Genomic DNA, 16,093 nt, shown 5'->3' with positions numbered 1-16,093 from the left:
AAACAAAATACTGAGTGTTTGTAAATTAATGTCAAAACATATTTTTATATTTAAATTGAATGGGTAGTTATTATTATGTTCACCCGCTTATAAAAAAATAAATAATAATAGTAAAAATTCACTGGTAAATCTAGAAAGTGTTATGTGAAACTACTTTTTTATATTGATAATTATAAAATTTTGATATATATATATATATGTGTAGAAAGTATTTTACCTTGGGGTATAGCCTGGTATTTTTAACATATATATATATACAAATTTTTAAAATAAGTTTGCATTTATTGCATTCAGATGAAGATAAGTGAATTTAATTATTGCAATAAATTAAATTCCACAAAAAAAGAGTATTAGTATATATAATATATAGTTAATTAGATCTCAATCTCTTTCCAATATTTCCATTATCAGTTGTACTGAGCTGACGGGGGGGGGGGGGGGGCGGCATTGACAGCATGAGGCCATGGCCCTGTTATGCCAAGTCACCTCAGTTCAAGTTCAAGGAAGTGGTGGCTCTGAGATAGTTTGGGGAGCCTTCTCATGTGACACATTAGGTCCCTTAGTCTGCTGTCTGGAAAGGTCCTTAAATGCTGCAAGCTACCAGACTGTGCTGGCCAATCACCTACACACTTTCATGGTCTTCAAGCATCCTGCAGCCAATGGTCTGTTTCAGCAGGACAATGTGCTACCTCCAGGCCACAACCACCAAGGCATAGGATGAGAAACACTCATCCGAGTTTGGGAAAGAGAAAACCATAGAGGAATACTATTATGTTGAGAGCAGGTAATGTTGTCAATATTCATGCCAATGGTGTGCATAAACTTTTTCACATGAATCCTAAATGGGCAAATACCTATGTGGGTAACGAACTTCCCAGTCCACATAGGATGTTTAGGAAAAAACTATTTTTAAAACAGAGTTAAGAGAGTGCTGTTTTCATCAAAGCTGCAGATTCAGGTTAGTCTGCCTTGACATAAAGACTTTGAATGGGAGACGTAAAATGTACTAGAGGCTGTTTATATACCCTATGATGAATAGGATCCAACCACTGAAGGGTGCTCTTTCTCAGAATAGTAGATTAAACACATAATCAATCTCTGATCAAACATATTCGACATGTTCAAGAGTCTATTTTCTTCCAGTGCAAAATCCTTTTGTCTTTTTCTCTTTTCAACATTAAACATGAAACTAATTCTAAATAAATATCGTGTCTCTGCAGTTAAACCAAAAAATACACCTCCCAGCAAAATTTCAAAAAAAATCTCACTCACTCACTCACACACACACAAACAAACAAAATCTTTCATATTCACTTCACCAAAATCTGTGGCATCGACAGTAACTTAAATTATGTGCATCACCAATCTTCAGTCATTTTCAGACTTTTGTTTCTGACTGAAAATTTCTATTAAATCAACCACAGTTCATCTTAACTGTCCAAATTACACCTTGTGTGACTCCTTCCACCATAAGGGAGGTGCTTGTGCACACACACCTTTTTTAACCTCCTGTGGCATAAAATTTCTTTGACATATTTTATTTCATTTATCTGCTGGCTCTACTATTCTTTCAATTCTGAAAATCATTCTGATCTCTTTGACTTCATATCTTCAAAGCTTGATTTCATTCAAAATTTCCAAACAGTGAAGTCACTCTTCTTGGTGATTTGAATGTCCACAATTCTAATTGGCTTCCTTTTTCAAATTTCACTGATCAAGCTGAAAGTGAAAGATTTTTGCCATAAGCAATGACTTAAAACAGATCATTCATCTCCCTACCAGAATTTCTAACAATCCACTTCACTCACCCAATACTCGGGATCTCTTCTTAACTATTTCTTCTTCCAGATACTCTGTTCAGGTGACTACTCCTCTTGGTAATTCAGACCACAATCTCGTCCAAGTTTCATCTCTGGTAGAGCATCCTTCTTTCCTTCCTTTCTTCAGCCATTCACAATCTCATGTGCTCTAATATTACAACAATGCCAATTGGGAAGACTTACATAACTTTTACTCCTTTCTATGATCAGACTATTGTTTTCATCCTTCAGATCCAGATATCTATTATGATCTTTATGGGAATGGAAACATTCATTCCTCACTCTGTTCAAATTTCCCAATCCATATCTAAACCATGGTTCTTCATGGCTTAGATATGGGTTGGGAAAAGTGAGCAACCTTTCTCAAGTGGATTGAGACCAAAACACCAGCTTCCTTCACAGTTTTACCATCACTAAAAGGGCAAAGTCTAAATTCAACAAGAATAAATGTATAAAACTCGCTGCTTGTGCCACTGGCAGTCATGCCTTCATCCCTCACCAAAGCTGTTATCTCATCCTAACAGTAGCATTGTAACATCACCTAAAGACAAGGCTGAGGTCTTGGCTTCATTCTTGTTTTCCAACTCCTACATAGATGACCATGGCAAATTATTTCCTTCTTTGCCTAGAACATTGTATCTCATGCCTCCTGTGAACTTCTACCAGAAAGACAACAAAAAAGAATCTTGAATAACTTAGATACCATAAAGGCAGTTGTTATGATGGAATCGCACCCATTGTGCTCAAGAGATGTGCTCCTGAACTAACACCCATTCTCTATCTATTCACTACACTCAGCTGGCATCCACCCTTCAGCAGTTCCCCCAAAAAAGAAATAAATGTTTACTATCAAGCTATTGACATATTGCTCTCACATCAGTTCTGTCTATAGTAATGGAGAAGGTTATCAGCTAGAGAACTGTTATCTAATTAGTGACCACCAGCATGGATTTTGCCAATCTAGATCCTTGGGAGATTTCCTGGCCTACATCACACACCTTTTCATAGACTGTCATGGATCCATTCCATGGAAAGATTTGGAGAAACCAGTGCTCTTGACATCGCCATGGCTTTTGATATGGTCTGACATCAAGGGGCTTCTCAACACGTTACCATCATTTGGACTGCCTTCACCTTTGTGTAAATGGATTGCCAGTTTTCTCTCAGATTGATCCCTGTGCTCTGGTGTTCTATCCTCAGATTTTCCTGTTAATGCCAATGTCCCTCAGGGCTCTATCATTTCATCCAGCCTCTTTTTGATTTATATAAATGATCTGCTCTCATTGACTGCAAACCCTATTCATAGTTTTGCTGATGATAGCACACTCCAATCATCTCAAGCTTGAAGATTATCTGTAATAAGTGCCCCGAACACTGACCACAGTATCCTTGATTGCAGTGAAAGCAACCTAGTCAACTTCAATACTTCCAAAATGCAGTTTCGCTAGTTTTCTTGTAAAAAAAAGACCTCATATCTTTCCCACTTACTTTTGATAATGCTCAGCTCAACAGTCAAGACTAATACTCTCTTCTCAGACTGACTGTCCTTTCCTGGCACCATCACATCACTTCTATAGCATCATCAGCTTTCAAAAAACTTGGCATCCTTTTCCGCTCAAGATGGTGCTGAACAGTTACTTACTCTATATAAATCCCAAATCAGACCAATATTAGAATACTACTCTCATGTTTGGGGTGGTGCAGCTAAGACCTCCCTAAAAATTCTTGCTACTGTTCAGAACAGGATAGTCCAGTTGATTAATGACACTTCTCATACAAATCCTCTTCAGCCACTTTCCCATAGAAGATCGGTTTCTGCATTGTGTCTCTTCTACAGATATTTTGAAAGCCATTGTTCAGTAGAACTTGCATCCATTATGACTCCCCATTTCTGCCAGATGTACAAATTGCTTCCCACATAGGAATTTGAGCAATGGTTGCTCAACATTCCTTTACAGTCAAACTATGTATTCACCAAACCTGCTACTCCCAGTCATCTTTCATTCCTTCCATCTCAATTCTGCAGAACACCTATCTAATGAATCATTTCCAACGGACTAAAATCTCCGACATTTCAATAAGAATATCAAAAGATTACTCTATTCCTGACCCTACCCACACACACAAAATTTGTTTGCTATAGGCTCTTCTGCCCTTCATGTGTGGGGAAAAAAACATGCACAATAAATGCAAAGCAATGAAAATCAATTCACATCTCATTCTATAGAGGACTCAGTGCAAAGGACATTCAATGCGCCTTCACACTTTAACGTGTGTGCAAGGAATGTAAATGTAAAAATGAGTCCTAAGAACTTTGTTTCTGTTGCTGCTAGGTTAAGTTAATCCCATACTTAACTCTGGATCTGAGTGAAGGGTGCATTTTTGACAAAAGTGTACACAAACACTTTTTTGCTCTTAGTAAAGGTTCAGCAAACCTGAACCTCCATAAGAGCTCACAATGAGATAAGTTTGAAGCCCATTGAAGTTGCCTTTCAATGATCTTCATCTTACAAGAACGATAGTAAACTGTGAAGTCATCAACATATAGAGCACTGTCTACTGTGGGAGGAAGCTGTTCAGCGTGAGTTTAGTTTGACAGTAAAGAGTGTCACTTAAGACAGAGATGCAGGAAAGCCCTCTTCTTGGTGATACAGTTGGGATAAATTGCTTCCCACTCAGACGTGGCTGAAGAGAAAGTTTTTACTAAAAACAGGAAGATAATGGCTGAAGGAAGGACATTCCACTAAAGATGAAACTTACAGAAAATTATGGTCTAAGTGACCAAGAGGACAAGAGCAGATTGTTGGGTATTCTGGTTGGTATGACAATTTGCCTCAGGTCATTGCTTATAGCAAATACTTCAACTTGTCTTTGAGCTTAGTTAGGAGAACTGTATAAAGGGAGTCAGCTGGAGTGGTGAATATTAAAGTCACCAAGAAAGATTAGCTCACTGACTGGGTAGAAGGACTACAGAAAATCTTCAAGGATAAAAATTGGGCAGAGTGATTTCCAGAATTAGGGAAGCAATACAGAGAGCAGATGAATAATATTCTTAAAGGGAAAACATATAAAAGCAACTGGATGGAATAGTAATGGGTTCTCCTTCCCATTAGCTAACTTCTGTACACTTAAAGAACCAAGAACTCAAGACAGCTATGTGCAAACTAGCATAGATGTCTCGAGTGCTTGGTTCTTTATCTGACTGCATAGTCTGGACATATTAGATAATTTTTACTGCATCTAAAACCGCCAGCATCCTAAAATACATTTCACAGTAGAAAAGAATGAAATAACGGTCATTCTTAGATATATTACTCACATGTCTTTCAAAGGGTTCATTATCTTTTTTTCTTTATTGAAAGCCAAAGTGCACTTGGCAAATATTTATACAAGCAATCACATCATCGTTCAGCCTAATAGAATGCCATTCTAAAAACACTAGTACACAGAACCTGGAATATCTGTCCCAATGATGCAGCCCTTGCGTGCTGGCCATGTTTTTTATTAATGATTATAAACCTTATAAAATAGATAAAATATTAAATGCTTTCAAATCCCTTTCCTAAGACACAAATCTACAGCAAAACTATCACTATTCTATATATCCAGGGCACTTCCAAAAAAAGAGCCAGAGTACTTAATAAATACAAGGTCCACACTACATTCAAAACACATACCAGATTAGCAACCTTCTTCCATTCACCTGAGGATCAACTCCATCCATTACCATATTCAAGAGTGTAAGAAAGTTTCCTTGTGCTGAATTGGTTAAACAGACAGGAAGATAAGCTGACATTTGCCACAGAGAACAACATAAAAATATATTTGCTACCAGTGTTAGGACAAATTGGGAATGACAAACCACATTTTAGATATCTCTTCACACAGGATTAAATGGATGAAAACTAAAGCACAATACAGAAGTCGTTACGATTTGGAGAGACTGTTTTTAAAGTTAGCAGCAATGAGCTGTTCCTCAACTCTCGTTAAGTATGGCCGTCTTAATTTACCAAAAAGTTTGCAGACAGTCAACAATAGATAATGATGCTAAATTTAATGGACTTAAGTTGTTTTCTTATGTCCATTACAGTTTTTGATTGTTCTTGCTAATAAATGATTGTCACTGCTTATGTACCATGACAAACTATCTGTGCTTTGAAGATGCTGGTTAAAAAACCAGAGAAACATTAGCAGCTAAATAAATATATTATTTATTTTGTTCCTTTGGTATTGTGTATTATACCACAAAAACTCAAATGAAAAAAATATGTCTGTTTTAAACTCCTCTACATGCAGCCAATATTTATGGTGTATATACATGAAGATGCATATGATGGCTTTGTATATACTGTACGTCTTCATGCAATACATAACTGCTGTCTGTCATATACAGGAGAGACTGTACCAAAAGTCATGCCCCATAAATAATTTATTATATAAATTATTAAATGTTCAAATTGGTTGCCATTTTCTTCTAAACACTTCCTCACTCATTTGATGCTTGACCTTTGAACATTTGTAAGTACAAAAACATTTTCTCTCATGTTTGTAAATTCTAATGTGGTCTCCTTTAGATCGTCTATTGTTCTGGGTTGACTGACATAAGCCACTGATTTGAGGTGACTCCACAAGAAATAATCTGAAGGAGTTAGGTCTGGAGTCCTCGGCAGCCATTCAATAGGTCTCACTTTATCCAATCCGGTTCCCTAGAAATGTTCCTTGCAAAAAATTCTGGATGTTAATTGAAAAATGTGGCAGAACCCCATTTTGCTGAAACAACAACAACAGGATCTTATCCAATTCAGACATCAGAAATGTTTGCCCTGTTATAGCAGTGTTGGGAAAGAAATATGGATCAATTAATCTACATTGCTATACACACACAGCAACCCATACCGTAATTCTTGGATCATGTTGCACATGTTTCTGCACCAGCTGAACTTCTTGGTTGACCACTGCTGCTAATCATCAATGCTTTCTGTTTCTTTGTAACAAAGAAATAATTTACCAACAGTTCTATGATCAATTGGAGGTCTGTGAAGATGTTTGTAATTAAACTCTTAAGTGACTGAATATTGTTTGGCACTATCTTTGGCATACATAAAAACAATTTCTATTCTTTCTTCTTTCTTCATTCTCGTGGAATTCTCTTTCTTCTTTCATTAATTTATGTTCTATGGTACAACAATCTGAAAAAAAAATAAAAAAATAAATAAAACATACCGTAATTTGCCTATAGGACCTGACTTTTTCTACACCCTGTGTAAAATGAAATGCTCTGGCTGGTCCTATATTTTAGTGAAATCTCGCATATGGAATTCTCAACCAAAAATTGACATTATTGCACTATTTCAATTTTAGCATAATTAAGACACAGAGCAAAACACACTCCTCTTTAATCCTCATATTATTTCCATATTTGTTTCATTAACTATATTTCTTTGTACAACGTTAAACCTTCTTTCAAAGCAATTTTTTCAAATTGTCATTTATATAGTACTTTTATTTATTTGTATGGAGTTTCCTCCCTTTTCTTCCCCATCCCTAGTGGAATGAGTTGATCCTCACTCACGGGGGGATTAAGTATTTATGACTGTAGATCTGTGCGTTCACGGGGCCGGTTTCCCTGCTTGCGGGATGAAAAACCCCAGATAAACTGGGGGGGGGGGGGACCCTGCTGTCCACTCCCAAGACTGGCTAACTTGTCTATGGCTGAGTAAGATCCTTAAGCTCCTCGTGTCGGTGACGGGAATTGAACCTAGGACACTCCTTCCCCAGGCATATGGTGGCAAAGCGCAAAGCCACTAGGCTAAACTGTTTCATAAAATCTGATTCTTTAGATGAGACAGATTCAAAGACATTTCAATCAAATAACTCTCAGAAATATAGAATACATAAAATAAAATTCTAATTCTTTATTTTATAGATAAAATTATCTCCTTCTAGACAGACGCACTTTTAAAATAAAGAATACGAGAGTGGTCTGAAAAGTTCTCGGCCTCAAATATAGATGGCAACACTATCGGCAAGATTTTGTCATAAACATCCATGGTACATCTGTCATAAGCATCCATGTGAAATTACAAGTCATTCTATCAAGTAGTTTGTTTTATACAGCTGTCCGAAGCAAAAGTGTTGTCTGTATCCCTTGAAATGGATAAAGTTGAGTATTGTGCGATTATAAAATTCTTTGTAAAAGAAGGTTTAACACCAAAAGAAATTCATAAAAGTTTATGGGCACTCTTCTCCTTCATTTTCGACAATTGAGAAATGTGCTGCCGAGTTTAAATGTGGCTGTACCACCCTTGAAGATGATCCAAGTGAAGGACGTCCAAAAAGTGTAACACCACCAGAAACCGTTGATGAAGTGCACGATATGTAACTGGATGACCAGCGAGTCAAAGTGAGTGAAATTGCTGAGACTATAGGCATTTCAAAAGAACGTGTAGGATATATTTTGCATGAAGAATTGCAAATGAAAAAGTTTTACGCAAGATGGGCGCCGTGTTTGCTCACAGCAGATCAAAAATGCACTCGCATGAAAATCTCTGAACAGTGCTTGGAGTATTTTAACAAGAATAAAACCGATTTTGTGCATCGATTTATTACTATGGATGAGACTTGGATTCATCATTATGCGACAGCATCCAAACAGCAGTCAAAACAGTGGACAGAAAAGGTCATGGCATCGGTGTTTTGGGATGCTAAAGGCATTTTGTTTATTAATTATCTCGAAAACAGTAAAATGGTAACTGGGGAATATTATTCCAATCTTTTAACCAGACTAGATGAAAATATTCTTGAGAAAAGACCCAGTTTGCAGAAGAAAAAAATCATCTCTCATCAGGACAATGCACCGGCCCACAAAGGGGTTTTGGAAATGGGAAAATTAAGGGATCTGCATTATGAATTGTTGGAACATCCACCCTATTCCCTAGATTTAGCTCCCTCTGACTTCTATCTCTTCCCAAAACTAAAACTCTTCCTCATTGGTCAGCATTTTTCTTCGAATCACGAGGTGATTGCAGCTGTAGAGGGGTATTTTGCAGATCTTACTGAGAACCTCCACAGGGACAGGATAATGGTGCTGGAATAAATGTATTAGTCTTAAGGGAGATTATGTTGAAAAATAAAAATAATTTTGAAATTATAAATTTGTATTTTCATTGTTAGGCCGAGAACTTTTCAGACCACCCTCGTATAATTCTATAAAACATACTTTTTATGCTTTTAAACAGTATTGTTCAATACCAGATTGTTTATGTTCAGTTTTAGAATTTTGAGTGGAGATGTCATCAAAGGTAAAGTCATACTGAGACATGTCTTCTTTTCCATAAATATCGTCATCCTCTTCTTCAAAAGCTCCAACTCCAAATGCCTGGAAATCAAAAATCAGCAATCTTGAAATCATCATCACATTCTGCATTTTTCTGACCATACATAAAAATAATGACTTTTACCCTTTTATTCTAAACGATTAACAATGATTAACTGGTTTTTGTCTTTGTGAATCATTTAGAATAAATGTTTCACAAAGACAAAATACTGGTTCATCAGCTATGCTCAAGAAACGGCATAACTTAGAAATACTAACCTGATCTACCCTGAGTTAATAAAATAATGTAGGCATCAACTGAATGTGTTATTTTAGTTCTGAAATAATATATATCAATATTTTCTATTATCCTTCACATCAATGTGAAAGATAGTAGAAAAGGATGACATTATTTCATGTCTTGGATGTATTTAATTTGAATCAAATTCGCTAAGCCGATTTCTAATAGTTTACTTCACTAACTATGGACAAGTTTTTGTCAACAATGGCAAAAAATATTAAAACACAGGTAAGATATATTAAGCAAAAACAATGTGAATGAAACTTAAGAAAATTAAAATGCCTTCAAGCTTAATAATTCCTAATTTTTACTTATTTTCAACTTAAATAAGAAAAGAAAAAAAAATGAAACGTTAATCATCATCTTCATCAAATTCCTGACACGTACCATCAAGGGATGTACAGGATATGATAGTACTACATGAAAAATTTACATCATTACTAACTTCCTATCTACAATTTTACTCCAAATCAGTCTATTACTTGTCAAGACTCCAACAATATCAGATCTTATATTTCTATCATCTAAGGCACTTTGTACCGTATCAATCCATTCCTCTGGGTCATTTTCCTGCCAACCTGGCAGAGAACACTTGTTTTGCTAACTTGTTATGAAACTTTTATAGCATTTGTAATTTCTTCAAATAAGTCACCTGCAAAAATCAACACAAAAAATAAAAATGCAAGTCATTAAAATGAAAATAAAATTAAGATTTTGTCTCACATACTTTGGTTTTAAGACTTCCATGTCACTAAGATATAATTAAACATTGCTGAATGGATTAACATAATACATTACCCTATGTATTACCACATGGAATATATGTAGATTTAAACAAAATGTGTTCTTCTAGACAGACATTACTAATGCTTGCTTTTAGCTATAATAATTGCTTCAACGTAATGCAGAAGGCTTTCTAATTTTTGATAGGAAGTTGAGACTGTGCTCTGCTCCTCATTTTAAAGCAAACAGAAAGTGCAATTAATGAAGAAAATCATCTTAGCCATTCCATAATTTTGTGTTCAATTCATCCTGCAGATGTTCCATCAGATTCAGATCAGGGATTTCTGCTGGTCACTGCAATGTTCTCCTGTTATTCTCTTCAAACCATTTGTTTACAATCACTTTTTATTTATTTATTTATTTATTTTTTATTAACTTACTTGGACTATATTAGAAGGTGCAAAGGCTAGTACCTTAAAAATGCCAATGTAGAATCTAGAGATAACAATGCCATGCACTATTGACAATGTGTATTTTAATAGAGATTTGAGGATACAACTGTATCATGGAAACACTCAGGAATTGTTTGCAGCTGCTTATCTCTCCAAATTTTCCCATTTTCCCATCAGATCACAAATTCTCCAGGGTATGATGGAGAGATGGAATAACCAGCCTTTTCAAGAAGCATAAGCTTCTGTCAGTTAGTATTTTAGTATACCTGGACGTATCTCAAACTTAGTATCACCTGTGGACTTCCATTTCCTCAGCATTTTGCCAATTTTGAACTTAGAAATGCTTAATTGCTGAGGAATCTTTGGCATATACAAAAATTTTCCCCAGATGAGATCCATTATTTCCCTCTAAAATGTTCTTAACTCCTATCTGCTCATCATCATAACTGGTAATTAGTTTACGGAATTCAGTATAAACAGTTTTCATCAGTATCAGTATAAACAATTGCAGTTTTCTTGAAACGATTTTCAAGAAAACTGCTTACGCTTCACAGATCCTAGAATTTGCATAGTGTATAGTTGCATTATTTTCCTGAAATCAGAAGAACATCATAAGACTTTTCATAGAACATTCCATATTAAAAAACTTCTGTTAAAGATCTTGATGCATGAATTTTAATAATATCCAGATTTTGCATTATTAAGAGGATGAGAATCTATATGAATATATTAAATGATGTCAATTTATTTAGTTCATATCATCAAAGGAAGCTTCATATTTCTAGATACTGTATTATGCATGACTGAGCCACATTATACTGTTCTTTAATGTTTCATGAAGAGGACACTTTTCAACATGCAAACATTGAATCACATTCGCATTAATAGCCCGGGTGTGCAGTCACAAATATGGACACCTTTGAGCTCTTTAAACAGACGTGCAGATGGCACAGTGTGCCAAATTCTTAGCACTCCAATGGTTTTAAACAGGCCAGAAGGTGAGGCAAGGTGTGCGCTGAGACAATAGCACCCAGAAGTTGTTAGTAGCTGTGATTGGTTATTGTGTGAAGCAATCCAATTGAACGCTGTCATTTGTGATCAGTTGCTGTTTTTGTTTTCTGAGTTAAACCTGTTTTACATTAGTGAAGTGTGAGCTGACATGACTGACACCGATACAGACAATTTTTTTATATTTATAATTTCTCTAAATAATTTATACCTTTTCTGTCCATATTTACAGTGGGAACCAGTGTTAATCTATGTGACAATCTACAGAATGTCCCGTTTTCTGCCAGAACTTTCAAATTGTATGATTATAGTTGAATGAGGTTGGAACTTGTGTATAGTAAGTAAAACAAGTTATTTCAGCCTTTCTTTGGTTCAATCCAGAACAATAATTATTTCCCAAGTGATTACTTTTTTCAATTTCTGTGCATATTGTATGGGGTATTTAAAAATCATATCAAAATTCAAAGTATCCATGTCTCTCTCTAGCATTTGTCAATGATAATCTAATATCGCCATGAAGGGTAAACCCTTTGTGCTTCTTGCATAAATGGTGTGCTGAAGCATAGATTTGTTCATTTAATCTTTATGCTTTCCATATTTAAAATGATATTAATTGATAAATTACAGTATTCAAAGTTATCCTACAATTAATTGCATTTGACCAATTAAGATGAGCACTAATGGTCTATGCACTCTTAAAACTCTCATACATCAATAAAAATGCCATCACATGGTCAAATTGACATGAATTTTGTAGCACAAGTTGCAAAGCCACACAACTTAAATGGGCATGTGATGCCACTGATATATATACACACATAACATAATCTTATAATAATGTTATAATTATGTTATGTGTGATATATATACACACATAACATAATCTTATAATAATGTTACCATTGAGTTAGACAAGGTGAATTGATACACCATGATACTTTTGGATTTTGCTAAGGCTTTTGAAAGAATGTAGTATGGAAGATGTGCATAAACTTTTAGAATATGGGATTGCATTATAAAATATTAGTATGGAAAAGAGGATGGCTGACTGATGGGTATCATAAAGTGGTATATTGGGGATGTGGGTCTGCAAAATTTGAGATAACAAGTGGTGCATCACAAGGAACAGTCTTTAGTTCCATTGTTATTCAGTCTGTACATTAATGACATTGGGAAATATTTGACAGGCAACAAACAGCTTTTTGCTGATGATGCAAAGATAGGTAGGGTAGGAATGTGGCTGATATGTAGTACTTGCAGAATGATTTGAATAGATTGGAATTTTGACCATGGGAAAATGGATATCAGTTCAACGTCAGTAAATATAAAGTCATGCACTTCGGTGCAATTAGATATCTCATGTTGTAGCATATTGGTGGGATTATGCTAGAAGAAATTGACCATTCTAGGGATCTTGGAGTGTTAGTGGATAGGAAGTTGAAGGGCCATGTAGCAAAGATTGCAAACACAACTCAGAGGATAATTGCAATGCTGAAACAAACTTTGACATGTACAGATAAGGATGTCATTTTGCCTCTTTACAAGGCCTTAATAAGAACCTCACTTGGATTCTTGTGAACAGGTCTGGTTTCTGTGGTGATTTTGATATAGTGGAGAGTGTGTTAAAAATGATACCAGGATTATAGAATACTGATTATGAAGAAAGGTTGAAAATTTGTAGACTGCAGACACTGCAAATAGGAGAAAGAGGGGTGATATGATTGAGACTTACAAACTTCTGAAAAGGACATACAGGATTTCAGTTGGAATTTTTCATTTTATGTAGGGTGGGGAAAGGACATCTTGGAAGCTGATAATGAATGTCATCAAGAAAGGGGTGAGATCTAGATTTCTCTCTCATAGAGTGGTTTCACATTGTATGTTGTGTGTGCAAGAGCAGCACGAATGAATTCAAGAACAAGCATGACAGCTGGTGCATGTAGTATGCGGCTTTCCTCATTGAGGAGTACCTGACTCCCTGGAAGTCGCTCTTAATAACAATAATTTACCTTCTTCACTAAATTATCGAGAACACAACTGATATGATGTACAATGTTATGTTTAATTTACAATATTTAATTTATATTATGAATAAAATTCAGTACCAAGGAAACATTAAGCAACTTTGCATTCTATTTTCAATGCATAACTGAACCGATTTTGCAGAGCATGATAAACAATCATGCCAAAGTGCTTATCTTCTCATGACTGATATTTCCACTGCTTATATAAAATAGAATAGAAAAGTAATAATTATCAAAACCTATAACTATAAATAAAGGAGTAAGACAAGGTTGTGGCTTATCCCCAATCCTATTCAACATTTATTTATATAAACAGAATCCTAAAAGAATGGAAAATAACTGTCCAAGATGGAATTAAACTAACAAATAATAAACATCTAAATACAATACTTTATGCAGATGATCAAGTACTAATTTAAAATTCAGAAGATAAACTCCAAATTGCAACTAACCATCTAAATGAAATAGCAAAAAAATTTAAAATGAAAATATCTGAAACAAAAACAAAAGCTATGGCAATGTGTGGAAACACCATTCAAAATGTCAAAATTATGCTTAAGAATAAAATAATAGAACAAGTTACAGAATTCAAATACTTAGGAAATATAATCTCACAATATAATACTGATTCACAATTGTAAGCAAGACTACAAATTTACAATAGGATGAATGGCATAATTAAAAGAAATTTTGGAAAACAAATGACTAAAGAAACTCAATTAAGATTACATAATATGACCTCTAAACCAGCTCTCAAATTTAGAAGTGAAACCTGGATTCTAAAACAAAAACAAACAAAGATTGGAAGCAGCACAGATGACATTTCTAAGACCTATCCTGGGACTCACTAGATTAGATAAAAAGAAAATCATAGAAATAAGACAACGATTAGATACAAAGAACATCGTACAAGAAATAGAAGAATATCAGCAAAATTGGCTACACCACATAGAAAGGATGAATAACAATAGAATTCCCAAACTAGCATATAAATATAAACCTACATGAAGAAGAGACTGCTGATGTCCAAGATTAAGGTGGAAAGACCAACTTCATCTGCAGAACAGGAACAAGACATAAAAAACCTATACCTGAATTGTTCAGACGCTGATGAGAAAAATAATAATGTCACATGCATTTTAATTTTTTTTTTATTTTAAATAAAGAAGCTAATATAATATTTCAAACAATTTACTTGTTTTAGCTTTCATAGCAGGCACTTACCTGTCCAGCAATTGCCAATTTCTTTTTGCTCTTTTCTAATGTAGTTCTTGTTACTGTTGGTTCAAACAAATTAATTGGAGCAGTCAGGACCGAGGAACTACTTAATCCAGTATATCCTATTCCATGTAAATTATTCTTTGGAGTGTATGGAAAAATATCAACATCATCAGGAGCAAAAGTGAAACTTTCTGCATATGGATCATCTTCCTAAATATAAAATGGACCAATTTTAATTTTTATTTTTTATTTTTAAATATACAATAGATTCTCACTAGAGAAAACATTATTATAGCAAACTATCAAAACTCTTAACCAAAGTCCCACAGGTTACAACACAATTAAAAAAATAATAATCAAATTCCTAGAGTAAATTGTCTGCTTTAACTATTTTGGTCCCTACAAGTTTGCTAGAGCGAAAATCAACTGTGTTATGCAAATGCGATGAAAGCATACTAAAAGAAATATTAAATGTTTAAGAATATCATAAGAGCTGATATATGAGGGTGCTGTAAATAAAGTAGTGGCAACATGTGCACAAAATGTAAAATAGTTTATGTATCAAGTCTATACAATTACACCCCTTTAATGTAATCTCTTGCCATGTTCTGCACCTGTTTCCAAATTAGTGGGAGCTACTGGATACCACAGCAGAATGTTGCCTATTGATATCAATGATAGTGTGACCTACAACTCGAAGAACTTCTTGCACACCACAAAACTGTAGACCGCTGAGAGTTTTTATTCATTTTGGTGAACTCAAAGTCACGAGGATTCATATCCAATAAATACAGAGGTTATTCTAATACTCCCCACTGCCACATGTCCAACATCTCTATCACCAATTGCGACACATGACATCATGCAACAAACATAGTAAGAACCTGTGAAAAAATTTGGTCACTTTCTCCTGAAAGCTGGACACAAATGGTGCTCCAGAAATCGTCGATAGTACTGTGCATTAACAGTTCACCCCATGGGTATAGGATGATGAAGAATGACACTTTGAACACTGTAAGCAATTATCAATATGACTAACTTTGCTGGGTTCCTTGCAAAGTTTTTTCTGATGGGATGATCCTGAATGACACCATTTGTTGGATTGTCTCTTCGGTTCATGCTCATAAGCCCTTGTCAAAATTTCAGCAATAGCTACGATGATTCAGGAATGCATCCCTCCTTCATTTTCATATCATTCCAGATGGAAGCTAGCAGGCCCACATATCTGT

The 16,093-nt window shown here is 35.0% G+C and overlaps 1 protein-coding gene across 2 annotated transcripts in view; it reads right to left on the bottom strand.

Moving 5' to 3' along the window:
* The window catches only part of LOC150100956 (G patch domain-containing protein 1), a 246,391-nt gene that overhangs the window by 96,403 nt on the left and 133,895 nt on the right, over window positions 1–16,093 (bottom strand). For both annotated transcript variants that reach the window (XM_090401354.1, XM_090401355.1), the window contains 2 exons: window positions 14,868–15,074; window positions 9,072–9,198 (listed from right to left, as the gene is read on the bottom strand). In XM_090401354.1, coding sequence (XP_090257480.1) covers window positions 9,072–9,198; window positions 14,868–15,074 — 334 coding nt within the window. The remainder of the gene's footprint in view (window positions 1–9,071; window positions 9,199–14,867; window positions 15,075–16,093) is intronic.

This window comes from Typopeltis vanoorti, chromosome 12 (assembly GCF_054136105.1).
Source record: "Typopeltis vanoorti isolate ZY-2024b chromosome 12, IOZ_Tvanoo_1.0, whole genome shotgun sequence".
Lineage (NCBI taxonomy): Eukaryota > Metazoa > Arthropoda > Arachnida > Uropygi > Thelyphonidae > Typopeltis > Typopeltis vanoorti.
This window is presented reverse-complemented; position numbering and strand designations above follow the sequence as displayed.